At 40.8% G+C, this 16,370-nt stretch overlaps 1 protein-coding gene across 1 annotated transcript in view; it reads right to left on the reverse strand.

Moving 5' to 3' along the window:
• Positions 1–16,370, reverse strand: part of snx29 (sorting nexin 29) — a 199,311-nt gene that overhangs the window by 175,234 nt on the left and 7,707 nt on the right. Inside the window, exons 5-11 of the mRNA XM_050060227.1 lie at positions 13,195–13,375; positions 12,844–12,914; positions 10,787–11,047; positions 8,945–9,347; positions 7,058–7,170; positions 6,638–6,734; positions 6,391–6,473 (exon numbers count right to left, since the gene is read on the reverse strand). Of these exons, the coding sequence (XP_049916184.1) occupies positions 6,391–6,473; positions 6,638–6,734; positions 7,058–7,170; positions 8,945–9,347; positions 10,787–11,047; positions 12,844–12,914; positions 13,195–13,375 (1,209 nt within the window). The remainder of the gene's footprint in view (positions 1–6,390; positions 6,474–6,637; positions 6,735–7,057; positions 7,171–8,944; positions 9,348–10,786; positions 11,048–12,843; positions 12,915–13,194; positions 13,376–16,370) is intronic.

Below are 16,370 nucleotides of genomic sequence, written 5' to 3' on the forward strand. Positions count from 1 at the left end.
AGAAGTGGTGAATTTACAGCTCACACAACTTAATACGATACCGTCTCTGGCTTCTGTTTGGTATCTAGTGTCGGCAAAAGATGTTGCATTTTCTAAATTTATCGTTAGCATAGAAGAAATTTATTGTAGGGTAGGATAAACCCCTTGAGATGCATCATCTCGTTTTCGAGGGGGTCCTAATAGTTAGTATGCATTAGCTCAGAGGGCTAACTTGGCTTATTTACCATATTACGTAAACGTCACTACCACCCTGAACATCAAGTGGAACCCCATTCAAAAATCCAGCAGTTCAGTAAAGCCTTGCATGATCGTCTATGTTATGTGTGGCCCTGTATATCTTGTATTATGCACCGCTGGGTGTACTTCTTGTTTTTGAGGGGCGGAGTGTGGGAGACACACACACACGCCCGCAGCAGCACAGCAGTCGTGGGGGGTGGTTTTTCTTCCTGACATGTTTCTCAGCACAATGCAACTTATTGGGGTTTGTTGTTTGTTATTTTAGTGTGGGATGGAGATTGACAATAGTTTAGTTTCTGAATTTTGTGTGGTTTGGTATAGTTTCAATTTGGTGGTTTGGGGGATGAGCTGGGTGCGACGGCCAACACAATGGTTGGCCCAGCCCCATCTTTTGTTTGGTTTGGCTGAGATCTCCAACCCCTGTTTGTGGTGTCCTTTTTGGTATGTTTGGTTTCTTGTAGTGCCTTGGTTTGTTTAGAACAGTGGTTCGCAACTGGTCCAGCCATGGGGTTCAGATTTCTCCTTTGTCATTAGTTCAAGGTCCAAAGTTTAATATATTCAGCGTCATATTTGTGTTTGGCCATGTTGTCTAGCTAGATTGCTGTCTCTGTCAAGTAGCTGTCCATTAGTCGTTTATTTTACAGCACAAAATGGCACTTGACAATAAAAGCTACGCTCCAGAAATTCACCGTACTTCCACATAAAGCGCCTTTTTTAGAAACTTGACATGTTTGCGAGTCACTTGCTGTCCATTCAGCATGGACTCATGACCCACTTTAAGACCGTGACCCACCTGTTGGGAACCATTGGTTTAGAGAGGCTGTAACAAATAGTCAAATATTTGTATTGAACAGTCAAATCCCATTCGACTGACAAAACTCTGAGTCGGGTACAGCCCCATATATTTCACTGGATTCGTGAAAACTTAAGCCTGCTGGTAGCGCAAGATGAAGTCAGGGGATCACCCAATTCTTAGGCTTCATCGTCTTCATTGGGGCCGTGAATGTCTGCACAAAATTTCATGGCAGTCCATTTCAGTCTGGACCAAAGTGGTGGACCAACAGACAGGCTGATTGCTAAAATGAGACCAAGTCTAAACACTGACAATTCTAGGACCGCTATCCAGGAAAAAGGTATTGGACTAACAGGTTAATCAACAATGAATTTGATGACATATGCTACAGTACTAAGTGTTATTTTTTCGCTGTGGAGCCTGGTTAAATTTAATACAAGACAGCAGCAACTCCAGTCTAGAAATCCTCAGTATCTTTTCCAGCCTTAAAGCAACAGTCAGCTGAACTGTATCAGCTACAGCCAAAGTCAGCTAGCAGTCAGCTGCTGGCTGATGTTAATCTCCATCCTGATGTAAAGGACAGATTTGGGCCGGGCTGTGTGGTGGTACAGTGAGTCATCTCCATAGTTACACTTGGAGGTGCACATGAAGGTTTCAAAGCCCCTAACTAGGCTGTTACCAGGACTTCCAAAAATAACAACCATGAGACAAGGAGTTAATCTTCCCTGCACTGTGCATTCCACCATCACACACACGCACGCACAAAACATGCAGAGACCACAACTTCTATTCTCATAACTAATGTAGGGTGTCGGCGTAGCCCCAGACACAAGTAGGTCTCCACCAGCCCCGAGCTAAGTGCCAGGTTGGGGGGAGGTGGAGGAAGAAGAGGAGGGGTGTGATGAAGAGTGCAACAGAGAGCAGAGGAGAAAAGAGGAAGTCTATTATCTCCACGGCTTCACTCTCCACATCAGCAGGCCAGGAATAAATGTGACCTTACGTCCGACCACACGTTCACAGCGGGTGCCACAGACGAGCCATTAGGGACTTCAGTGGACCCAGACGCCCCTCCGGCCTCGCAGGGGGATGTGGTCAAATTACAGCACAAGTGTGAGTGTGAGGGGAAATACATGTGCGAGCAACTTTGTCCTCGTGTGTATAAGAGACACCTTTAATGGGACGAGTATGTGTGTATGTGTATGTGTGTGTGTGTGTGTGTGTGTGTCTGTCTGTCTGTCTCCACCGGAACCTGCGCGCTTACTCAATTGTTCCAATAATAGATGCATTAGCAGAGAGCTTGGCCATGTAATCGAGGTGCCTTGTGAATTATAGACTCCATACTCTCCAATCAATGGACGGCTTGGCCTCACACGCTGTTAGGCCGGCAGGGTGGCAATCGGTGAGGGACAGCTTGCACGACACTCTTCTTCCTCTCAACACCATTCTTCCTCTCAGTTTCTCACACATATCTTTAAAATCCAGCATGCTTTGCAATCATCTGTGTGTGTGTGTGTGTGTGTGTGTGTGTGTGTGTGTGTGTGTGTGTGTGTGTGTGTTTCACAAAGCCTTAATCATGAAAAGGGCAAACACTGTCATTAGCTGTTTTTACTATTCTTTAGCACTAAACATACACACGCTGTAATGATACATTGCAAATTTTTCTATTCATAGAAGGTCTTATTATTCTCTTGCATCAGGATGTAAGCCAATCAACTGCTCATTCTGATTCCTGAATGAATCAACATGCTCAAGCTTTTTCGTATTGTCTGCGGACGTTTTATCAACTGACAAGAGTCGGATTTTTAAACCAGTGCAAATATGCATTCGCTGCGACCACGTATGCACGCGTCCACGTTGCCCATGTTTGCCAAATGGCCACCCACCCTTTAAGCCAACTGGCATGAACACAAACACCCACCTTCACACACACATACTTGACCTCTGTGCCAAATTTCAGCCTCTTGGAGCAAAAACTTTCTGCCAAAGGTGGGAAAGTTTTTGTGGAACTGCAAACCAATCAACCGACACTGTGAGCTAAGGAGCTGCAACAAAAAGAATGGTCAAAATCAAATCAGCAGAGGTCCAGACATGAGAGCTGAGATGATATGCGTATCTCCTGAGTTAATACTATCCCAATACTTGGGTGCTGATTCAATATGTATTGCAATTTTTTAAGTATTGCGATTCAATATTACAATGTATTTGCGATTTTTGTTCCCTTTTTTAACACTATCCCATGGGAAAAGTTGAATAATACACTTCTAGAGACTTTACATAATGAGATATATTTCCAAAAACAATACACATCAGGTGCCAGTCAATCTCTCTGGCTGTTATTTCAGCAGCATTAGAACTCTATGGAAAAGTGGTAATTAAACTAATGTTTTTATGGTCCTACTTGTAATCATTTTATTATTTTATTCCTATGAAGCACTTTGTGACCTTGCTCTGTAAAAGGTGCTATATTAAATAAACTTTACTTACTTAATATAATGTACATTACATGTACAATACAATGGGAAAAAATACATTTGGAAGTAAACATAAACTGCTACATCTAGCTTTCCTGTTCATCAAGCTTCCAGTTTTTCCCAAACATTGATTTATTTGTGTGTGACTGCCAGAATATCAACACTGAACTTTCATTTCATTGAATTTTTATTCGAGCAGCTTAAGGTCCATGTCCTTGGACTGTCTGCCATTGTCTGCTTTCTCATATCCGCTTTGTTTTTCTTGAAACAGATATGGTGCCAAACTTGGTTTTGTAGATTACCACAATATAAAAGACCAATTCTTTACACCTCCCAATTTTACTTACATTGATTCAATCATTAAAAGACTAGTTAAAAGAATCATAAAAAGAAAACTTGCAAAATTTAAGTAAATTACGTTTTTCCCCCCACCCGTACTAGATACTAAGACGTTTAGTCCTTAACATGTGTCAAGAAGCAAAAACACTAGGTTCTACATTTCCCACAATGCATCTCATTAGCATCTTTTATTATGTCTCCAGTGCTTCCAAACAACCGACTTCTTCCAAACCCTTCACATTCAGATTAAGTGTAGAGTTCTGTTAACATTTCAAGCTCTCATTTCAAGTCTCAAGCTGAGATGACCCTCATGACATCACAATGACATCATCGGGGATATTTTTTCAAAAGTTTGGAAAGGCCTCCCCACAGCTACAGATGAAATTATACAACTGTTTTCACAGGCTGAGTAGTACTCTTCCTGGTGAGTAACCTGAACTTCATATGCACAATTCGTGGAGTGCCCCTTTAACGTGGCCTTTATGAAGATAGAAGTTAAGCTTCAGATTAGACCAATGCAAATTAAGTTTAAACTGCTTAAAGGCAAAATCTACGATGAGATATTTAAATAAACTTAGTGCTTTCCAAGAATTGTTCTCCAAGTTATTATCCCTCAACCTGTCTCATCCTCTTCTTCCTCAGTGGTTTCCTACGTTTTCCCACAACGACTTTGCACAACCTCTCGAGAAAGGCGCCTGTACTTGTTGCTTTGGGTTACGAGAGTAGGCGGGGAGAGCAAAAGCAACACCACCAGTGAAAGAGAGAGAGAGGTTTTTCCAGTCGAGAAGAAGTCACGGTCTTTTAGTCAAAATGCAAAATCTGTTTTGGCTGCATTGCATTCTGGTCTATTGAGCCGACAGTAGGCGTAAAAAATTGGTATCTCTGCCTCTGTGGCGATAGATTTTTTTTCCTGTGAGACTGTTGGATGTCAGTGAGTCTGGAGAGGAGCTCTTTGCTCTTTGATTCCGGGGGACTGACACAAAAAACTGACATTACAGTAATGTTACAGTGTGTGAGGGCGACTTTTAACTAAAAGCTCAGTGACTGTGATCTGCTGTTTTACATCTTTCTACGGCCTCGTGGAGCTCCGTATGTAGCGGACCGTTTTCTCTGCCTTTACAGCAGAGATTTTTTTCGCCAGCTCTCTCTGTGGCGCTGCGACCTCCTCTTAGCGAGGGCTAATAGATTGGACGAAGGCGCTTACAGGCAGCTCCACTCACCTTTCCTACCCTGGTTCTCCATCACTTTCCCTCCTCAACCCCCTCACACACACACACACAGAATCCAAGGAATCAAACTGCATCAGTGTGAGCATCTTGTGGTCCAATTAGCTCCAGGGCACCAAGCAAAACACCACCCACACTCAAGGCCAGAGCAAAACCTGCGTGTGCTGAGTCACACACACCTTTAAGTGCTCATCAACTGTGTTTTATCCACAGCTTAAATCACATAGCTGATGTATACACCAGGCATTCACACAATCTGACTTTGTGTCACACTCTCCCATTTTTTCTCTCAAGCAAAATCCTTTGAGGGGAGCAGACGAGTGTGTTTAGACTGTAATGTGTGTGTACACTGGACCAACAGTGCCACCTGGTGGACCATTTGCCATGATGAAAATATTATGGAACTGAACAATCTCTTGGCACTCGAAGAAATTAGATCACTTTAACCGCACAGAAACACAACAAGGTTTGAAAATACTAATCAGCGAGTCTGATTTAATTTGCCGCAGACGACAGCTGGTGGTGAGATTTCCAGACAAAGACATGTCAGGACTTCCACAGGATTCATTACCATCACAAAACTTCTTTGGAAAACACTCTGAGATTAGATTGTCGTCCTATAAAGCCTCAAGAGAAGCTTGGTGATTCAACACTTGTGATGTGTGCTGTCATATCTTATGTAAATCATTTATCCTCAGATGTGCAAAGAAATTAAGGAGTTCCACCAAGTGAAACTTTTACTGTATTAGGCCCTACGCTTAACCTGTTTTCTGTGCACTGTTTGCTGCTTGCTGAGCAGAAATGTGCAAAGTAACTGCAGTCTATAAGAAAAAAATCTAGTTTCAAGCATCTTTAACTTTAATTTCTGGTGATTAAAGCCTTAAATGAAGCTTTAATAAGTCTTATTTACTTGTTCTGAGGTTTTGTAGCAGCTACATGTTCATCAGTTTGAAGAAAATCTTTGCAAATTTTACTAGTTTATAGAGGATTCTGTGTCATTTCTAGTGGAGTTTCTGCAGTGCACGACTCTCCAGTTCCTCTTGAGGTTTTATCAGAAGACAATCTAACCTCAGAGTGTAACAAACTCCAAAGCAGTCAGTGATTGTAATGATACCAACAACATGATTCTTTGCAGTTCAAGTGATTTAACAGCTTTGATTGACATCCCGTTCAAAGGCGCTGTTCGTCTGTCAGTGCTCGCTCACATGTGGTATAAAGTGATGATTCATAACACTGAACCGGTTTGAGAACAAACCCAACTAGAAGAGCAGGAGAGAGTGAAAATAGTAAGAGTCAGACAGGAAGAAAAAGTAGCAACACTCACCCACTGTCATGGACTCTGGCAGACCAGATGTTGGCAGCACACTGGAGAGTGGAGCAGACTGCGTCGGTGGACTGGACTCCATACTGCAACACATTTCATAATTCATCTTTGTGAAGAAAGCTGAAGCTGCAGCACAAAGGCACACAGACTTGACTTGCCTGTTTAGTCCTGTGACTAAACCTGATGAATATTTTGATAGCAACTAAACTGCAGCACATCAGTCCCGCCTGAAATGATAGCAGCTTACTTAAATGTTAAAGGCGATCTGCTGCTCTCACAGTTTCCCGCCGGGCCTGTTGACTCGCACTGAGCAGGAAATGCAGCCGTGTCTTCCACAGAGCTCACTGAAACAAAACAGAAGTGAAAGTGAAGGTATAGACTTACAGAGAAAGTCCCGAGAATTCATCTGATAAACATCTGATCCCTACACTGAAGCCATAAGCGGCTGCTGTCAGCAGTAAAAACATAAAAACAGGAGAGTTTTTAACAGGGAAAGAACTCTTAGAGCACTGGTTTGGGGATCAGTGCAGCAATGTCAACTAAAGGCTGTCAAGAAATATACTAATCTGGGAACAGAGAGCATTAAATGCGCTTCTGACTTCAGTGAAGTTGCATGATCCTGAATTAAGTCTGCAGCTTTTGTTTGATGATTTCAGGACTACAGTACCTGGCTGCGAGTCTGCAGGGTTCACAGGAATGAGGATGTCCGAGCTGCTGTGGTCGGTCATCACCTGTAGAGGGCTCCACGTGGACACACTGGACAGGCTGCCGACCACCACCCTGAAACAAGACAGTTTCAACCTCAGTCAATTTGGCTTTTTTACAGAGCAATGACTACATTTCACTCCCAGGGTCAGCTGCACAACACATTTTGTAGTCTAGTCCAGGGATTTTCAAAGTCTGACACTTTGAGTCTCCCCACAGAAAGAAATCAAGACAACTTTGCCTCCCAATCCCGCTTTAGGGGATGTAAACAGGAAACAGTGTTACCATGATTTCGGTGAGGTATGCTGTGGGCTACAATTTGATGCCAATTTTTTAAGCCTGTTTTTGTTTACATTTTAGCAAACTGGCATCATTAAAAGTATGCCGAATTAGCTATTAGGAGCTCCTTTGTGCAGCATGTCCACAGATGCGCACACAAGTGTCCCTGACTTGCTTCATTACAGAAGACAGATAATTCTCAGGCAAGTTATAAAGAGCATTTTTTAAGATTTCTGAGCAGTTTTGTGGAAGTTTATTCACGCTGGACACCAGAGACAACAGTATCATCGGAAAGTCTCTCAAAGTCTTAAAACATGTGATCATGTCTGCGTGTCTGTAGCTTAAGTACTCTGGTTGTGTGTCACAGTCACTCTGAAACTGCTGTCAACGGGCAAAACCAGTGAGCCAAACCACAGTAACTAACTTCAGTGAATGCACCTGTCCCTGTCACCTCACACAGCATCTTTGCCTCATGTCTCTCCCTCCACCACTCCTTGCTGGGGAGGTCTAGCTTGTGCCATGAACAAATGTCAGGACCAGAGCACTGCTGAAAACACACCAAGCAGCAGCGATGGGCTGCCATGTATTGTCTACAGAATGTTCCAGTGGCCGCTTCCATGCAACCATTTAATTCTGCGGCAAACTGCGGCCAGAGAATACCCGCAGTCAATCAGTAAACAGCGTCCTGTGACTCCTGTGACATGTTGACCCATGTTACAAAGAATTTCTTGCCACATTAAACACATGAACACACCCCCCAGCTGTAGAAAAAATGTAATCATTATGGTGAAGACACACTCTGCTGCCGTTGCATGAGAAATATTTAAAATCTCATAGCACTATTTTGTCCTTTACTCTTATTTTTCAGGACTTTTGGTCCTTTTTGGGGTTAATTTAACTGAACCTCAAAGTAATGCAACCCTTTTTATAATGTTGGTTGATTTTGTGCCTCTGCAGGTTGTGCATGCATCTATTGTCTGACTAAAGACACCTGGAGGAAACTAATTTTTGGATTCTAGTAATCACCTCCAGCAACTTGTAATTTGAAAACTCAACAGATAAAACAGGAGGAAACCCCCAAAATTAGGTGCAAATAATTGTCAAACCATGCTGGAAAAGATGCGGAGCAATAAATGAAGATCATTCCCGTGCGGCTTTGTGCTGACTTTGTACATTTTGGGGAAATGTTACATGTTTATTATCAAAATTCTGAGCAATGACATACCCAGTGTATCCATGTCACAGGAATAAACAGGTTTTGAGGAGACAGGGCAATGCAGATCTTTTCATGTTTACTTTTTTATGTATATGGGATCTTTCCGTAAATGAAAAGCAATAAAAAAAGTTTATCAGAAGCAGAATAAAAACAGTGTGAAACGAAATATGAGCACTTTTTAATTAACTGTATTTTTTATGGTCTCCTATTTAATGTCACCTGCACTTAATGAACAGCCTCTGAGGGTACTTTGCCCCGAGCCCATATTGACTTTTGTAAAATAAATCAAAAATGGCAAATATTTCTCTTCCTACTTTTTATAACCTGACATTCAACTGAAGTCATCTGACTCACTGATCAGCGCTGCCCCTCTCCTCCTCCTGGGTTTGTGCTCTGGGTTTGTACATCTCCTCCTCTTCTTCCTCCTCCTCGTTGTCTATACTCTTACTGTCAGGCAGAGGAGGTGTAGTAGTTGGTGGAGTGCGAGAAGGATGGGGGGACCCCACCCAGCTGACTATGCCCGGCTCAGCCAGGCCATTCTGGGCAGGCGACTCGGAGAAGGCCGGCTCCAAAGGATCTATGCCTTCCTCTACGCTGCTCTGAGCAGGAGCAGTGTGGCTCTTCCTCATTGCGCCTATCTTCTGGGAGTCGTCCTCTCCCTCCTCCTCATCCTCCGCACCTCCGTCCAAATCGTCATCAAAGGAAATGATGTTGGTGATTTTCTTTTTCCTCCGGCGCTCTTTCCTCAGCCCTGAGTCTGAGGAGGAAAGATGAAAAAGAAGTGAACAAAACCTCAATTTCAACCTTGTACAAAGTGAAAATGAAGTCAGTGCATTTCACCTGTCTAGACTAGCTGCCTCCAAATGTTCGTCCAGCAAAGTTTAGTACTGGTGACATCAGCATCTTAAGTTTATTTCAATTAAGCCTTTAAAAGTGCATGTCTAATGAGACTATCTGTGGTTCAACTCTCTTCTTTTTCAGAGCCAAAAAGCCTGGCTGTGCATTAGCGAGTCTTCAGCCAGTGAATAATCTGAATGGGTTCCCACTTTGAGGAGCTTGCACTCCAGCTTAGAATTTCATTTACATTCACTCCAGTGAAAAGTTTTAGCACCACACAGTTAAAATTTAAAAGCTTGTTCATCCCACTGAGCAGAGGGAGAGAAAACGGTGTAAGTTCCCTGATGGGTTGGACCGGGCCAGACAGCTAAATGAGGTCAAACAAGGAACTGACATTCTAGGGGTTTACTCATTTCACGGGGGATTTCATCACCGCCGCAGCACTTTGCTGCAGACGCCTTGTGTTGCATCCACTAGATTTGTTCTACCAGTGCATTCATTACACATGCTCCGACTGAACCTTATGTTGTTTTACTGTTTGTGCTGCTTCTGTGATCATTTTTGTGACGTAAACACTTTTTTTCTATTTCTAGGACTAAATATACAATATGCTGTAATACTAAAATATATTATGTGTCCATCAAGGGGTGGATAAAATAACAAAAACACTTTACACTGAACAATACACTGAAATAGTCGGCGTCAGCAAAGTTCTGAGGAAATGTTTGATTTTTGCTGCTGGTCAGGGGCATAAATATAGGCTGCGCAGGCAGTGCAGTTGCACTGGGGCCCGCGGGATGAGGGGGCCCATAGAGAGAGCAGAGAGTGGGCTCTTGTAAGTGATTTAGATGGCCACCTTGGAAATACATCTGTGTTCAAAAAGGAACTCAAGCTAAATTAAAAAAATTGTGCCATTTGTTATATACATATAGCTGTAAAAACTATACATAAACTATTAAAAAAAAACTTTCAATTAAATGAATATTATCTTATTTTCTTTGGTATTTTTGTCATAAACAAATGAGCAATGACGATTGTTAGGTATGTTGTCCAATGTCAAGACCCTCTTTCATCATGCAATGAAACGCTACTATATACGGTAGCTAGTTTAGGCACAAAATCTGTCAAGACTGACAGATCTGTCTGCTGAGCACATCAACAAGCACAGCAAAGCATAAAAGCAGCAATATGAAAAGACAAGAGAGGAAAAAAACAGGAAGAGAAAGCAGTAAGTAACTCAATCAAACACAATGTTGGTATGTCTAACGGTGTGTGTGTGTGTGTGTGTGTGTGTGTGTGTGTGTGTGTGTGTGTTGCAGCAAAACAAACAAGTCTATACTAAAGACTGCTGTTTCCTACCAGCAGAGCTGCTACGTGGCAGGACAGGTAGCGGGTCTGAGGCTCCGTCCACTCTAGGAGTAAACCCGGGCACCACAGCCGTGGCAGTGCTGATCTCTCGCAGCAGGCTGCTGACCCCCTGAGTCGACTCTTTCCACAGGCTGCCGATGCCCTGCGTTGACTCCTTAAGGAGGTGGGACACAGAGGAGCCTCCTCTTTGCATCACCCCGCCGTTCAGGTCAGTGTTGTCGATGTTGATGGCAAACAGGATGGAGTTCAGACCTGAACGACGCAGCAGAAAGAGAGAGGCAAAATGCAATGTATTACAGATCAGTCTAGTTAAATCATATAAAGCTTTTGAACTTCTGCAGAGTGCTCTGTAAGCTGTTCTGGGAGCACACAGTTAGACTGGGCAACCTAAGATGAACTCAGGCTATCTGCTTGTGTATGAACAGAGGAAAAGCTCTGGCATGAGACAGTGGTCTATATTCTTAATATTTTAGAGTTTGTCCTCATCTGAGTTGCACTCATCAATAGTTCAACAGTAAGAGCACGGCCATTAACACTAATAGGGTTAGGACTTTAAGTCCCACCATATCTAGTCATACTAAACAAGTAAAGTGCAAAGTCAGTGAATTTACTGCTTTTGCAGCAGCTCCGTTTGTGTGAAGCATGTTTAAATTTCCATGAGACTGAAAGTGAGGCTGTAATGCTTATTACACACCACAAGATTCAATTTCTGTATGGATAAAACATGGGGACACGACCCTATGTACACTGGCCAGACATGAATCCATTAAAAGGTCTAGTGTGTAGGACTAAGTGGCATCTAGCGGTGAGGTTGCAGAACTGAAGCATGTAGGAGAACTATAGTGGTTGACGCAAAAAATGCGAGTGGCCCTACCTAGAGCCAGTGTTTGGTTTGTCTGTTCTGGGCTACGGTAGAAACAACATGGCAGACTTCATAGGAGAGAAAATGGCTCATTCTAATGTACTGAAAACACAGACTTTTATTTTAAGGTGATTATAATATAATAAAGACATAGTTATAAATATTATATACCATTTCTGCCATGGATTCCCTTTAAACCTTCACACTGGGCCTTTTAAACTTACTGCTAAAATGCATGCTAAGTGCTAACAAACTAACTGCAACATTTTATGCCAACTGAATGCATTTTAGTATGCTAAAATTACCATGATATCATGCTATGTTTATGCTACAGTTACACTACACTAACATTAGAACACAACACTAACTGCTAACCGTATTAGCATGCTATGTTAGCATAACATGCAACGTTAGCATGTTAAAAGGTGTTCACTTCTCTTCGGGTGGCATTTCAAATTACAATAATGCTAACATTTAGCTACAGCACTAGCATGTCCCTGCTACAGTCGGGTTTATCTTGTCCCTACTACAGTCTGGTTATCCATAATAGAGTGCTGCAGGGCTACGTTTTCTTGCAGGCCGAAGCCGAAGTTAGCATTGCCCTGGTTCCCTCGTCAAAAAGACAATGTGATTTTTCCACTGGATTTTTGTATTATTGCAGAAAATAAGCTCTGTAGCAAACACAAGTTTATCATCCTTGCATATTTGTTTTGTTCAGCAAGATAATCTTTATAAATGAACAACACTTTTAGGATTTTTGAAGCACAAATGCAATTGCCAGAAGTAAAACGCTAACGTTAGGCTTTATACAAACTACACTTCAGCTGTATGACTCAATGTCGCTACCACACCTGTAAAGCCGTGTTTGGCATGATAACATAGTCCTCTGTAGTCTCATTTAGCCACGTGTTAGCAACCGCCTTTTTTAAGGCACCTAAAAACTTTATAATTCACAAGTGGGGTATTTACTGACATATTTATGTTGTAGAACAAAACGTGAAAGTCTCTTCAGCTTGTGGTAACCACAGGCCTTACTCCAGGCATCAAACCAAAAATCTATTTTAAAAAAAACCCCCACTGACCTCAAGACAAGAGAACCGGGAATGCTAAAATGCCAACTCATTTCCGGGTTTAGGACTCATTCTAGTAGCACTATATTGCCTGCAACATTAAAACAAAAACTCACCTGCAGCCATGGTGGGGAGCATACTTGCTCTCTCTTCATCAAGAATAAAAGCCCACTCTTCATAGTAGGTTCTAGAAGACAGAGAAGAGGTGAAGTAATATCTCTTATCAAGACAAAGAGAAGAAAGCCCTGCATACCTGAGCAGATGTAAGAGCATAACTGTGGAGGTGAATGGGTTCTGGAGTTTCAGTGTAATGTATGAAAAGAGCATGCATGCAAGATCACAGTGATATGCATACATTTAATTAACTTTGTTTTATGAAACTGCAAATGTTTTTGAAAGTGTTGTGAAAGTAAAAAAGAAATCATACATAAGCCACACACACACACACACACATACAATGTACTTACCCCAGGCGTGGGCGGTCAGCCAGCAGTGTGTGCAGATAGCGCTCCAGTGAGTGCTCGTTGAGGGCGCAGCGCAGCCAGGCACGACCTCGGCCCAGCTCTGAGGAGATGTGACGTAGAGAGTAGAACCGCTGGAGCTCATGGCGGTTCAGATGTTCCTTCACGTAGAACCAGAAAGTCAGCTCTGGTGGGGGGATAAAAAGAGCAAGGAGGACGAGAAAGAGAGGAAGTAGAAAAGAGACAAAGAAGGAGAGAATCAGTTCTACCTCATTTGTGGAAAAACAACTATTCTTGAGTTACACAGGAGGTTCAGAAGGTCAGCGAAGCAGTGGCAAAAACAGCTCAAGAGTCTTGAGAGTCAGCACATTGTCTCATTAACAAATATCCACACCTTCTTTCATATAGCACCAACCTGACCTCCCAACTGTCACCTCTCCACAACACAAACAATTTTATTCTTTTCTTTAACACATAACACAGATAAAAGACAAAAAACTTATGTGGGTCTATTTCAATGTAAAGTTTTCTGAGGTGTGGTAATTAATAGGAATGAGTGTAATGCATACGATTAGCATATAACCTCAGAACAATGTGTTAAAATTATGGCTGCTATTTCTGGCTTTGTCAGAGGGCTTGACTTCATTAGGGAGCTCCAAATCCATGAGTTCAGCCACAATCCTTTCTGCTAATTGACTGTGAAATACAGGAAAACGTCAGAAATGCTAATGGTTATGACGTGGTAGCCATTACAGAAGTCATGCATTTTCCCTCCATCTGGAATTAATAGCCATGAGGTTACTAAATAGGACACAGTAGAAACAATTTAGTATAATGTGAAACTAATGTCTGTAATATCTTTATAAGCTCTGATGGCTGCAAATAAAACTGAATCTTTAAGCTTCTCATACTGTTCATTTGCTCATGTAGATACAGCAGAGACTCCCAGTCAGGGGCACTTTACCCCTAGGGGTACTTCTGCAGCTCATAATTTGATAAAAATAGAAATTACAGTTTGATTTATGTGTCCATATATTGAATGAACTACAACACCTACAGCACAAGTGGCAACTCAGTGTATGAAAAATAGTCAACAAGCAGAGAAGCAATAAAAAACAGTTAGCTTAATAAATTATAAACTATATAAATATATGATATAATATAAAAATAAAAAGTAATGTTAGCAGATGAATGGCTGCAAAAAGAAGTAATGGAAAATTTACATTAATAGCTAAAAGCAATATAGTTAACAAAATGTAATGGAGAAATAGACTAAAAAATAGTAGTTAGCTTAAAGTAATGGATAAATGGTTAAAATAGCTGGTTAAAACTGATGGATAAATGGTTAAAATAGTTAGCTACGTGGATAAATGGTTAAAATAGTTAGCTAAAACTAATGTATTTAAATGGTTAAAATGGTTAGCTAAAACGAATGGATAAATGTTCGAAATAGTTAGCTACATGATAAATGGTTAAAATAGTTAGCTAAATGGACAATGGTTACAATAGTTAGCTAAAGTGAATGATTAGTGGTTGAAATACTTAAAGTAATGGATAAATGGTTAAAATAGTTAGCTAAAACGAATGACAAAATAATTGAAATAGTTAGCTAAATGGATAAATGGTTAAAATAGTTGGCTAAAGCGAACGGATAAATGGTTGAAATACATAGATACAAGTAATGGATAAATTGTTAAAATGATCAGCTAAAACTAATGGATAAATGGTTAGTTAGCTAAAACAAATTGATAAATGGTTAAAATAGTTAGCTAAATGGATAAATGGTTAAAATAGTTAGCTAAAGTGAATGATTAGTGGTTGAAATACTTAGAGTAATGGATAAATGGTTAAAATAGTTAGCTAACACTAATGACGAAATTATTCAAATAGTTAGCTAAATGGATAAATGGTAAAAATACTTAGCTAAGACGAATGGATACATTGTTACAATAGTTACATAGCTACATAGATAAATGGTTAAAATAGTTCGCTAAATGGATAAATGGTTAAAATAGTTGGCTAAAGCGAATGGATAAATGGTTGAAATACATAAATAAAAGTATGGATAAATGGTTAAAGTAGTTAGCTAAAACTAATGACTAAATTATTGAAATAGCTAAATGGATAAATGGTTAAAATAATTAGCTATAACTAACGGGTAAACAATTGAAATAGTTAGCTAAAGGTAATGGATAAACAATTGAAATAGTTAGCTAAAAGTAATGGGTTAATGGTTGAAATAGTTAGCTAAATGGATAAATGGTTAAAATTCTTAGCTAAAACTAATGGATAAATGGTTGAAATAGTCAGCTAAATGGGTAAATGGTTAAAATAGTTAGCTAAAACTAATGAATTAATTGTTAGTTAGCTAAAAGTGATGGATAAATGGTTGAAATAGGATAATGAATATGCGGTTGACATTACTACAAGAAATACATTGCTGAAATAGCTAAAAGTGGCACTATTGAAAGAGGCACTGGCTGATAGATAAATGGTTGAAATTTCGCAAAAAGTAACAGAAAAATTGCTAAAATAGTTAGTATAATGACTAAATGGTTGGACTAGCGAAAAGTAGACTCACAAGTCAGTCTTAAGACGCTTTGCTTAATTAAAGACTGATGTCTTTCTCCCTGATTTTGTGTTTAGATGGGCGGATACAATTTCAGAGTTTAAAAAAACTCCCTACGTTGCAGAACCAATAGTAAATCTGCAGGGCGGTCCTTCGGTGGCTCACTGAACTCTTGTGCTTGTAAACATAGTCCCACTAGAAACACGTGTAGCAGTACAAAATGGCTCTGCCGTGCTCGCAGAAAATGCCGTCAAAGTTAGTGGATGTTTGTCGCGTTTGTGGCGACACATTCTCGGCAACTAAAAGAAACAAACATAATCTTTTACAAGGCCATGACTAATCCATCCAGCCGGACTATAGAGGGAATCGCCTTGTTGTTTACAAATACTTCCGGGTAGAAAACCAGCAGAGCTTTTAGCTATATATATAGCCTATATATCACATTTTTCACATCTCTGTATCACCGTTTGGACTAATCCAATGTTTGTAAAGTCTATAAACACAATGATTGATTACTTTTACATTACTATTTCTGTGTGCACGTTTAGCTGGGCTAACCGTTAGCTGTTAGCCCTGTTAGCCGTTAGCAGTGTCTGTAATAGGTAATAACTCA

Source organism: Epinephelus moara, chromosome 13 (assembly GCF_006386435.1).
Source record: "Epinephelus moara isolate mb chromosome 13, YSFRI_EMoa_1.0, whole genome shotgun sequence".
In the NCBI taxonomy this organism is placed as follows: Eukaryota; Metazoa; Chordata; class Actinopteri; order Perciformes; family Serranidae; genus Epinephelus; species Epinephelus moara.